The sequence below is a fragment of the Episyrphus balteatus genome, chromosome 4 (genome assembly GCF_945859705.1).
Source record: "Episyrphus balteatus chromosome 4, idEpiBalt1.1, whole genome shotgun sequence".
Classification (NCBI taxonomy): domain Eukaryota; kingdom Metazoa; phylum Arthropoda; class Insecta; order Diptera; family Syrphidae; genus Episyrphus; species Episyrphus balteatus.
In genome coordinates this window covers 55,099,086-55,111,729 of record NC_079137.1, presented here as the reverse complement: position 1 = coordinate 55,111,729, position 12,644 = coordinate 55,099,086, and the positions used below count along the sequence as shown (strand labels likewise).

Below are 12,644 nucleotides of genomic sequence, written 5' to 3'. Positions count from 1 at the left end.
TTGGAGTCGTCTATTCATTCCACGAATTTAAGTTTTGGAGGTCTTGATCTAAGATATTCTCCAACACTTCTATCACCGCAGTTTTCAGATGATCAAGACTGCTTGGAGTTGGATGTCGTCTCTTTAGTCATGTTCTATTGATTTAAAATTCCTGGGTCCTATGAACATTTTCTACCCACTTTTAAAAGGTTCGCCGGTTGACGTACAGACTGCAATAAATCTCTCCCCAAAAACCTTCCTCACACATATTTCATTACATCCATTGAATTTAAGCTCACTCTTGCCTCATCTAAGAAAATAACTATGAGTATAATACTGAGTTACATAATATATGGCAATACTTAGTGTTTTTTGTAGAATAAGGTGGTACGTTAATTTTGAGCATGCGTATAATAACTCATTTCACACTTTTTCACTTTTTTCTCCCCAATCTTTGAAATTCGACAGACACCCTAATGCCAAATGGACCCAATTTTATGATATCAAAACTTAATTTTACTGCACTTTTGTTATCGAATTTCAATCAATAAAAATTACTAGATTACCATGTAGTTTGAATTCCTTGTTAATTAATAACTTCATTACACAAATTCATGTCTGTTTAACATGCAACTTGTTTTAGTCTTTCATATTCATTTCATAAGAGCTGCAAGGTTAAAATCCAATATTAATTAAAACAACCACCATTTTGTTTAGACATCTTATTTTATTGGTTTCAAGTTTTAAAATCAATCGTTAAAAATTTTAAACATGCAAACAAAATTATCAAAATTTCGCACTTCTCTCCTTTGATTTTTGAAAAAAGGTTTACCATTCCACCATGTTTGCTCCTTCAAAACAAGTAATAAAAGAAATCATCCACCGAAAATTCGTCATCACTTTCTGAACGCATTGCTATTTTATGAGCATTTGTATAGAGATCATTTATATCAGGTTCTTCATCTGTAAAAAAAATATAAAAATAAATAATAAATAAATAAAAATTTATTTTTATAAATAAATTACACATCTAAATTGCACGTACTTGTTCTTATAAGTTAAAGTTGCTTAAATAAAAATTTTACAAATATATAATTTTATAAAAAATTATATTGAAAAAACCATAAAATTGGTTCACAAAACGATTAAAATAACTTCTCATAAAGCTTTGACCTCCAAACAAAGATCGCCATTTGAATACTATAAAAAATGTTGGAAAAAATATTGAAAAAAATATTTAAATCGTTAGAGAGGGTTTTGAAAGAATGAACAAATTTAACATTGCACATTTGAGTAATGAAAGTTGACAAACCCATTTTTGAAAAATTGAATTTTTGAAAACCAATTTCTGAATGATAGAACTTATTTTGCAGAATGCACGGAGTTCATCAATTAAGTCATTTTTGAGATAAATAAGTTTTTCCAAATTTGTTACATGGAAGTTACTGTTTTATTTTCGTTATGGCAGATGACAGACAGACAAAACATGGAACACAAATTTACATATACAAACATATCGCAAATAAAAACATAAAACTACTAAAAATTTTGATAAACTTATACTGTACAAACCTTTAAACTTTTGTTTACGAGACAATCTCGATGATGATAAAATTGCCTCATCTTCCAAATCAAATTCATTCTGTGTAGATCTAATCGAATATCTTGTTGGTGGAACAAAGAACCAATAAGACTTTAAAAGTGATCTTAATCCTGGCATTTCTTTAAGCTCCGTCAATAATGATGGTTGTTTGGAAAGCGCTTTAAATGCTCTCAATTGCAAACAATCCGATTGTGATGTCGAATTTATTAAACGAATGGCAGATTTAGCGGCAGTTGAACATACCATTGGATAAATTTGAATATTTGGATCAATTGGTATATTTGTGTAGGCAATACCAAGAGATCGACGATTAAGGAAAAACTCCAAATGTCCTCGAGTTAAATCTAAATAAATACCAACAATGCATCCTTGGGAAAATTTACTTCCATAGGGAATTTGGGAACCATTGTGTTGTTTCATACCGTTGTATGAAAATCCCCATGATTGTTTATTTGTTCCCAATGCCGAAACAAAGTGATGTTTGAATTGATCTAAATTAACTTTGTCTGTTCCAATTCCAAACATCTGAAATTAAAAAAAAAGTAAAAATTTATTAGAATTAAGTGCGCATTTTCATGAAGAAAACAAAAATTCATGTCGTTAAACTTTGTAGTTGGTTTATTTAATTACATATTTTGCAAAAAGAGTATCCATCTGGATTTATAACTGGCGATAAAGAATTCATTATTTGTATTGTTGATTATTAGCTTTATAGAGTCTTGTCTGGTTTAAGCCAGAAACACTATCAGAAATCAAAATAAAATTGCATATCCGCATTTTATTAGGCCGGACTTGAATATTTGGCCTGTGGTGTAAGTCTGAAATGACAGTTTTTCCTACCGTTTTTATTTTTTTTTTTTTTTTTATTTACTCATATCTTTTGAAGACATTTTTCTTAAATAAAAATCACTTATGTGACTTATACGGCTGTTTTAATATTCGTTCGAATTTGAAAACGGAAACGAAAATTGAATCTGTACGGATTGAAAACGGTTGTTCTGATTTCCATTCGACTTTTTTGTTGGAGAATATTGTTTTCTGGTAGCAAATTGCTACCCGGATTGAAAACACGGATCGGATTGATCCGATCTTTTTTCAAAACACCTATGAATCCGTAAAATGTCTTCGAATGCAAAATTCGTAGCAGCATTCGAAAACGGGAAAAAATAGAGTTCGAATGGAAATCACCCATAATATAATTTATGGACCCGCTTTCTCCACATTATCTACCATTGTAGTCTCATGTTTTGTTGTTATCTTTTTCCCGTTTTGTCTGAACTTGCTCTGTCTATGTTTTCTATTAATACAACCGTATATAATCAGATCAACAATAGAATAGAATAAAAAGCTGTACTTAAGATAATTTTGGTCTTTCGATAGCTGCGTGGACGTACCCTTTATGAAGTGCTTTAATTTGCCAATTTTCTCCATTTCTTATCAAATTTTAAAACAACCGGCTTCAATCAATAAGAATAGTGTGTATGAAAATATATTCATTGTCTATCTTACTATTAGAGATAAGACGTTGTAAACTTTGAGTATTACATACTTTCATCTATTTGGTTCAAGTGTATTAAAATAATGACAAATAACTATTGTATAACAAATAAACAAAGTGAATCTATTTGATACTTCAAAACTTATAGCACATTTACAGATTTTTTTTTTGTTTTGTCTTTGTACGATAAGGAAAATCTTTTATTACTGTTTCTACATACTCAAAAGCTAAATTAACAAGAAATGATCACAGATTCAATTTAAAACAGGAAATAACCATATTATTTTTATTTCGATAACGCTTCTTCAAACTTTTACTCCTTCATAATAGTTAAATCCGTTTTTTAAAACAAAAACTATTCTTTTGAAAATATGAAAATGCGTTCAAGCGCATTCGTCCAGTTTTAACAGGCCAATCATGAAATAAGCATTCAGTAAAATAAGTTATATCATCGGAAAGAAACCTTCTAGTAAAATGCAATGAGCTCAAACCAAAGTTTACTAACTGTTTACTGCATCGAGAAAAACTAAAAAAAAACATGGGATATTCTGTTGGTTCTGTTCAGGTGAAGGCCATGGCATACAACTGATACTAGTGAATACGACTATACTAGAAATAGCCCAGAAAACACACAAGTGTCTCCTTGAACTACCTTGACCAAATAGTCCTACAGTTAGAATTTTAAGCTTATCTCAGAACTCTCAGTTTAATTTTGGTGGTGGCAAAACCCCCATTTATTCAGCTTAGAACTAAGAAACTTATAGCTCAGATTAAGACAGATTTGGAGGAAAACTCTGGAGACGGACTTTGTGGGAAGAAGTACTCAGGTTAACGGTTGACGTTCAAATTATACCTTCGTAACGTACGATTAATAGGTTAATTACGGGAAGTAAGAGGTGTAAAGTGTTGGGCAGTCAACAGAACAAGAGATTATAATAAGGATGACATGACGAGAACCTAAGTGACTGCCTTGAGTAACCCTGGATGTAGCTAGATATGAAACGAACTCTGTACTCGCGGTTTTCCAGGTTAGAAGATATGAATTTCAAAAAGGCAGGTCAAATACCGAGGGAGGATAATTTAAAGTTTATAAGTCTGTGAGATTTTGTCAAAAGCCTTACTAAAATCGGTGGAGACTTCTTTTCCGTTTTGGGCATTGAATACTAGAATTTACGATTAACTCAATCAATTTTACTTTCCACATTGCCTGATAAAATGATAAAACAAAAATCTGCATTCAAGATTTAAAAGTAGTGTTTTCCTGTTTATAGAGAAGTTCCTTAGCTAAGCAACCATATCAACGGATTTCAGCTAAAAGCGAAGTTGACTACCTGTACTCAAATTCATTGACCTTATACGGTTCAACTTCCACATCCGCTTTTAATATGTAAATCTGTTTTCGCAAACAAATCAATAATAAAGAATAATTGGGTTTGTTATAAATTTATTGAAGAGCTTTTCATTAACTTGAAAATATTTTTTTTTTATAATAAGTCAACGACTTTAAATATTTCGCTCACCGCGAGTACAAACATAAAAAAATTGATCAAGTCTATTTTTAGCTGATTCAATACAAGAAAATCAAAATACATAAATATATTTCAATATTAAAAATAAATTATCAAACAAAATTATTTGTTTAGTTGAGCGCCAGACAAAAACATTAGGGCCAGTGATCTTTTGAAGTAAAAAAAAAACAAAAAATGAAATCACTCGATAAGACACAATACCATTCATACAAAAAAAAAATTGATGATGATAACGTGATTTTTCTCTCTCAATTGATGCCGTCCATTTACATCCGTCTTCTCTTCGAAAACAAATATTTCTAATAAATTCTCTACAAAAAAAAAAACAATCAATGCATGCATCTTCAGGTCAATTGAAATGTTAAATGCTCCTCAATAGATTTTTGAATGAATTCACTTTTATTTCATTGAGATTGTTGCTTGTGAATTAAATGGAATGCACTCCGCATCAAAATGAAGATCTAAATTTGAAGATTCTAGAGAATGCCGTAGCATCCTCGTCGTCGACTAACTTGACTAGTTTGCCTCTGAAATCATCGCTCAGTTAAGTACCCATTGGATCAATCAGTTTTAGCCCCATGTGGCGTTAACCTATAATGATGAATTGGTGGACGCGGGCGCCCACAAAATTGGCAACAAAATTTCTGTTATGATCAAAGCGCATGATTTTGTTTACTCTGTGATTCAGTGGCATAGCCGTATTTAGGAGAAAGGGGGAGGGTTTACGGGGTTTAACCACTCCCGAATTTTTTTTAATATAAAAAGATATATTTGGTTATAAATTTAAACAAGTTCATTTCTATTATATGCGGCACTAAATGAATTGTTTGTGTATTTTATTGATTATCCGAAAATCTCCCTTAAATTATATGCAACTTTTTTTTTGTTCGCCTACAGAACACAAAATAAACTGATCAATGCTCAAAACTCATCGATTTTCATACATTACTCAAACTCCAATCGCATTTTCTGGCAAACATTTATGACCGTTTTTCTTGAGGCAAAGACGGAAACCAGCTTTTCCCCAATTAGTGCTCATAATTTAATAATTTATGAAATTAAAATCGACTTGTTTTACGGGTAATCTAAAACTCTATTGTTTAACTTTCAAGTAAAGTACCTATATTTAGTTGTTTACCAAACAACATGGATTGTATAAAATATTTGCATTTTAGGTTTAAGTATTCCCGATTTAATTAACAACTTGAGATTTTTTACAAAAATGAGAAAAGGTCATTTTTAATTTATAAAATTTATTTATTATAAAAATCAACTTTTCATATTTTGTGCCTATTTAAACACAAACACTTTTTCTATGATCAAGTACATTTTTACTGGGGATGTTACAAAAATTCGCATCCGCAAATACGGAATTTGGACACCCGCATCCGCAATAATCAGTGTGGATTTTCATGCGGATGCAAAGAAGTTGCTACAACAAAGAAGTTGGGCGGAGCCGCTAAATGGCGCGTACCAATGGAAGTCATTCTTTTAGGCAAAACACAGAAAAAATGCAAAAACTCTTAGGGCCAATTTTTCAATATTCAGATAAAACTCAGTTAGAGCTCATTCCTAGGAATAAAAGGTTTTTTTTTATTGACATTTATTCTTCTGATAGTCTAAGGCCCATTTCACACGTCGCCGAGAACCGGATAAACGGCCCGGTTAGCCGGATACACGTTCTTATGGGCGCCTTCACACGTACAAATCGAAACCGGGTACACGGTTCGGCTGCCGGAATGAAACCAACTGCGCTTACTACAACCAGAGACAGAAGAAATAATATTTCTCTTGTCTTTGCTTCAACTTAGCTGCCGTTTTGGTTTTTTTCTCATATGCTGTAGTCAAGAAAGGGGTTGTTTTATGTTTTTATATTGTGAGGTAGTGTGAGGTAAGATAGGGGTTGTTTTTTTTCTGTTTAGGTCAAGTCGAAGTGAAACCTACAAGAAAAATTCTTGTTTTATCCCTTGTTCTGCAGCTGCAGCTGACCGGCTGCCGGGTGTGTGTGAAAGCATACTAATTTTTTGACAAAACTGTGTATCCGGGCCGGATAGCCGGTCTCGGTTATGTACGAAATGGGCCTAACTGACGATTGAAAAATCATCAGGGCTTAATTGTAAAGCCCGTTTTCACTAGAGCCCAAATGAGATAATTTCGCAAATTATCTCATTTCGAATTTCAAATCGTTTAGGAAATTTTAGAATTTGGAATTCGGACTGGCCTATGTACCTAATTTGCAAAATTATCAAATTTAGATTATAGTGAAAACAGGCTATTAATAGAGATTTTTCTTTCCGGACAAACAAAAGAGCCAATGTGGAAGAAAGAAAACCCTTTTCATAAAGAAGACTTTTCGACAATTTCTACCAACTCCACAAGGCAGTGTTCTTAGCGAACAATTATTTAGAAGCGCGGTCTTAATAAACCAACCCCGGTGTAACCGACTTGATACAGTCGATTTGATTTTGATTTTGTATTCATTTTTTATTGATTTTTAATTTCTCTTATTTAATTCAAATAATAAAAATGTTAGTAGGTAATAACTATATCATTATTTTAATTCATTTATATTAATTTTTTAATAAAGATCTGAAACATCCGCATCCAAAAAATCCACATCCGCAACATCCCTAATTTTTACATTCGCTTACGGAAAGCAGAGCTATTTTTTGGCCGATTCGAGCTAACCCCCTCCGAAATGAAATCCTAGCTACGGCTATGTTCAGTGGGAAATAGTTTTCCAAAAAAACACACAAATGAAACTACTTACCACATCGGTTCCCGAGAGTATAGTAATTATGCGTATTTCCCAAAAATGAACCATTTGAGGCTTTAATGGTTTATCACCTCGAACTATAGTCGTTCCCTGACTATAAATTGGATGAAAAGTGATATCCGGACCATGGATCATTTTGTCCGGGTCACTTTGGTCCCATTGCCATTCCATGGTATGGCAATCTTCTTCACCACACCGACAAGTGACCAAGTCCGGAATATTACCCTTAAACGCAGTTATTGCTGTACATTTTGGAAATGGACAATCGCAGAATGGAGGCGAACGAGGTTCTTGCCAAGTACTTTTGACTAATCGTTCACTCGACATTGTCGGAAGAAGAAGAGAGTAAGTTATGGAATGCGTTAATAATCGCGAGCAGTAATTTTCCACTCTGTTCGGATCGAGGGATAACAACGATAAGGTTTTTAAGAATGTTTGTTTTTTTGGAGCGAGAAAATATATTGCACTAGATTATCGCAGAAGCTTGTTATCATCACACTCCTCTTGGCGAGAGGCGACTGCAATCTCTATCTTATTTAAGTAAACTGTTTTAAAAATAAAACAAAAATTAAATTTATAAAAAGAGTGCAGTGTTGAGTTGAGTTGACAAATAAACAAATGCATATCAACCAGCTGTTCTGGGGGATGTGTTCAAAAATAAACAAAAATAATATTTTGTGCAAAAGAGAAAGTAATGAGTTGGAAATATATGTTTATTTCATATATGTTTACACGACAGACATGTTTTAATTTATTTTGTATTTTCTTTTTAATTTGTTTTTTTTTTATTCAGAAAAATGAAAAAAAATATGCATTTTTTGTTCTTAGGATTTTGATTCGATGTCTATTTGACTTCTTATCACAAAGTATAGACCAACAATAAACAAGACCAATATAACCAGACTGCAAATTATGGATAAACACAATCGAATTGGATATGTTAATGCACTGAAAAGGTATAAATTATTTTGCATTATTTTTAATAGCATCTTGATTTAAATGTATGTACTTACGAGCAAAAAACCTCCAAAATACAACACATAATGACAGAGAGGAAGGTTTATTCAACTTTAGATTTTGTTATAAAATTTGAATAATAATTTTCAATTGATTGTATTGACATAAAAAAAAAAACAAGAATAGTTTTTTTTTTCAAAAAATTTATAAAGCTACTGCCATTCTAGTGAAAACAGGGAGTCTAATCGTATAAGGTGATTGGTGATGGTCACATTTGTGACTATAGCGATAGTTGTGTCAAAAAAATGAAAGAGAATTGACTAATCTAGTACAAAATACTATTACATTTTACGGTTTTTGACAACTTGTATTTATAAATAAGCATCCCCAAAGTGATTGAGAATCTGAATGGAACTGAAACACATATTGAAACCAAGAAAAAAACAAGGATTTGATATTTGAGATTGCTGCAAATAGTTTTTAATTTTACAAATAAAATCACAGTACACAGGTCGTTGAATATGATTTGCATTCGTTGCGTTCTTCAATGAAATGCGAAGAACAAATCCAGAATGAGTTGATTTTGCTTATGTTTATTGACCACTTAATTTTGTTTGTTAACTTTGTGTGCACAAAAAGGCTTTAATTTAAATTTAATTCAATCTTGAAGCCTAGTGCGCAGATCGGGAAAAAAACAAATTTTATCTCTACAATTTTAATCTCAGCGCAAAATTTTGAAGTTGGAGAAATTACGTAGGGTAAACTGCCCATCATATTGGCACCTTAAGCGAATGTCGCACCAACTTTAGTTCGCAGTTTTTTCCGTAGGTATAAAGACTATTATTAAGACTATTATTAATACTTTTTTTGTAATTATCAATATCTCGTTTGCTAAGAATATGCCAAAAAAGGCGGGAAAAGTGAATTTTTAAACAAAAAATAAAAATAGTAGCTGTAAATGGTTTTTAAACTCAAGGTGCCAATCAAATGGGGAGTGGCAACAGTAGGGCAGTTTACCCTAAGGTCCAGTTGTACAAATATTTGATCCGTGGTTCAGCAACTTTTATCTTCTGAATTCGGTGGTAAAATTGGTTTTTAGCACTGGTTCTAGGTCTATATAGGTTGAAATAGCTAAATCCATCCTTGAACCAAAGTTGATCCACTGCTAATCCGCCGAAATCGGCGAGTTAAATTCTTGATCCGAGGCTGAACCACGTTTGTACAACTGGCCCTAAGTTTTTTTCTTATTTCAAATTAAAGGCTTGGCCACACCGGAGGGTACGCGGTAGAGGTACAGGTAACGGTACGGGTACTTGTATGGAAAAAATTCCAAACTGACACATCAACGTTCGGGTGTGGAATTTTTTTAATACAAATATCGTTGCCGCTACCCGTACCGCTACCGCGTACCCTCCGGTGTGGCCAAGCCTTAAATTGGTTTTTTTTTTGTTTTTGATTTAATTCTGAGTTGTATTTGCTTCGTCTTCACTTTCCAAGTTGCCAGTTGTACAAACGTGGTTCAGCCTCGGGTCAGGAATTTAACTTCCGATTTCGGTGGATTAGCAGTGGATCAACGCTGGTTCAGGGATGGATTTAGCTACTTCAACCTATTTGGACCTAAAACCAGTGCTAAAACTCAATATTTTCAGCGAATTCAGAAGATAAAAGTTGCTGAACCACGGATTAAATATTTGTACAACTGGCCCTAAGTGCCAGTTGTACAAACGTGGTTCAGCCTCGGATCCGGAATTTAACCCACCGACTTCAGCGGATTAGCAGTGGATCAACTTTGGTTCAAGGATGGATTTAGCTATTTCAACCTATATGGACCTAGAACCAGTGCTAAAAATCAATTTTACCACTGAATTCAGAAGATAAAAGTTGCTGATCCACTGATCAAATATTTGTACAACTGGGCCTAATACTACGTTTCCACCTACCCTAAATCCGAGATTTACCGAAGTAGATTTAGCATAAATCTCGAGTTTTATTCTAAATCTCGGATTGAAAGTAGTTGGAAATTTTAGATTTAGGGTAGATGAACCCAAATCTGAGATTTAGCGAAGTAGATTTAAAATAAATCTCGAGATTTATTCTAAATCTACTCAGCTAAATCTCGGATTTATACTATGTTTCCACCTACGCTAAATCCGAGATTTAGCTGAGTAGATTTAGAATAAATCTCGAGATTTATTTATTTATTTAGCGTAGGTGGAAACATAGTATAATACTACGTTTCCACCTATCCTAAATCCGAGATTTAGCTAAGTAGATTTAGCACAAATCTCGAGTTTTATTCTGAATCTCGGATTGAAAGTAGGCGACAATCTTAGATTTAGGGTAGCTGAACCCAAATCTAAGATTTAGCGAAGTAGATTTAAAATAAATCTCGAGATTTAATCTAAATCTACTTAGCTAAATCTCGGATTTAGCGTAGGTGGAAACATAGTATAAGAGTCCACCTTAATTTTGTTTGAATTTTTTTCGATGTTGTTTTATTTTTATTCCTTGTCACAATTTTTGCCGGCAGAATAATGCTTCGAACATTATTTGTCAGCGCAAAATTAAGTGGAGACTTTTTCTTTACTTTTTCTTTTGCGTACTGCTTGGAAAAATATTCAAGACAAAATTTGTCCCGAGAAAAAATTTGTATGAGAAACAAATTTTTTCCCGATCTGCGTACTAGGATTCAATCTTAAATTTAATTCAAGTAACCATTGTATTTTTGTGACTTGTCACAAGACACTAAAACCTCACAAGGTGATCATAACTCAATTTTGTGACGATTTATTTCTCCCAAACTCCCTACCTACTACCAAAAATCCAACTTGTGAGTTGTGACCTCCTTCAGAGCTGATCACAATTTTCGAAAGTTTTTGTGACGTGAAAATCTCACAAAATCAAATTCAACTCACCTAATGAGGTTCTCATAACTTTTGAGGTTTGCCAGAATAGAGGCTTAACCACTTTTTGAAAAAGTACAAAAGTGAAAATATTTTTTTTCTCGCAAGCGCAATTTTTTTGTAAAAAAGAGTAAACAAAATGTTTTTTTGGACAAAAAAATAAGTTTTCTGCATCATTTGTTTTTATTCCCCAGCCCGAAAAACAATACAAAAATGCGTTTGAAAATTTTCAATTTTGTACTTTTTCACTTTTTGAGCCAATGTAGTTAATGCTTAGGTCTGTAAATCAAAAAGTCCCATCTAAATGCTTGCTTACATTAAATTTCCTTCCAACACTTTTAAAACTTTGAGTGCAAGAAATTAAAATGTGCTCTTATGTCATCTTGACATCGAATAAAAAAAAAAACCGAATCAAAATTTTTCATTTCTGATGGTGTGCTATTTTGAAAATCTATTTTTGTAAATAAAATTTTAAAAAATTACAAAATGAAAAGCATGCAATCACTTGCTAAGATTCCACACCAAAGTTATTTGGTAAATTCAATAATTGGCAGAAACAGCTTAAGATTCTTTGCAACTGCAACCAAAGACGATGATGAACTTATCGAAGTCCCAGACAAACCTCCATCGTTTGCCGAAGAAGAATTCGAAGAACCAAAACCAGAAAGTTTCTTCAACAAATCCGGTCTGCTAGTACAACACCGAAAATTCCTACACAATGAAAAACCCTACACCGAACCACATTCATGGATCCATCTGACAGAGAAATACCAACGCAAACAAATCGGTCGCTATGGTTTGGCTAGCGGTGTGGATCCTAGAATTTGTTTCCCAACTAAAAAGGATCTTGAAGCTCAAAAACGATATGAACAAGTTGCTTTTCCTTACACATTGCAAGAGCTTATTGCCAAGTCTAAAAACGAAGAGAAACTAGCTAAAGAACAAATCCAAAAACGAGAAGAAGAAATCACAAAGAAACTAGAAAAACTAGAACAATGGAAGGCAGATTTGAATGCCAAGGTTGCCAAGAAAGAAGCTGATGCATTGGCTGCAAAACAACGAAAGGAACGTCTGGTCGAAGAGGTACGTCGACACTTTGGCTTCAAAGTGGATCCTCGTGATGAACGATTCAAGGAAATGCTCGAGCAGAAAGAAAAGGAAGATCGCAAGAAGCAAAAGGAAGCCAAACGCAAGGCCAAGGAGGAGAAGATGATGGCTAAATTGATTTCGAAACCAGCTGGCAAAGGAATCGTCAAAGACGATTCAGTCAAGCAAAACTAAAGAACAAATTGTTAAAAAACTCAAATAAAAATCAAAAAAGTTGTTAGTACACTTTTTCTTCCTTTTCTCGTCCCTTGTTTGTTCTTTCCAAGGTCATGGAAACGGTGATTAATTTTCA

The 12,644-nt window shown here is 33.1% G+C and overlaps 2 protein-coding genes across 3 annotated transcripts; one reads left to right on the top strand and one right to left on the bottom strand.

Moving 5' to 3' along the window:
• Nucleotides 1–686: 686 nt before the first annotated feature.
• LOC129918243 (SPRY domain-containing SOCS box protein 3) lies at nt 687–8,003 on the bottom strand. Of its 2 annotated transcripts, XM_055998663.1 has the most exons (4): nt 7,380–8,003; nt 1,552–2,107; nt 1,025–1,179; nt 687–942 (listed from the first exon to the last, which is right to left on the bottom strand). In XM_055998663.1, exons 1-3 carry the CDS (start codon nt 7,710–7,712, stop codon nt 1,061–1,063), a joined length of 1,008 nt encoding a protein of 335 aa, XP_055854638.1. In that variant the 5' UTR covers nt 7,713–8,003; the 3' UTR covers nt 687–942; nt 1,025–1,060. The 2 variants fall into 2 exon arrangements, with proteins under 2 accessions (XP_055854638.1, XP_055854639.1); XM_055998664.1 differs by lacking the exon at nt 1,025–1,179 and having other exon boundaries at nt 7,380–8,001.
• Nucleotides 8,004–11,615: 3,612 nt separating this feature from the next.
• On the top strand, nt 11,616–12,575 carry LOC129918349 (growth arrest and DNA damage-inducible proteins-interacting protein 1). Its single transcript, XM_055998822.1, has one exon. It carries the CDS (start codon nt 11,732–11,734, stop codon nt 12,524–12,526), a length of 795 nt encoding a protein of 264 aa, XP_055854797.1. The 5' UTR covers nt 11,616–11,731; the 3' UTR covers nt 12,527–12,575.
• Nucleotides 12,576–12,644: the final 69 nt, after the last annotated feature.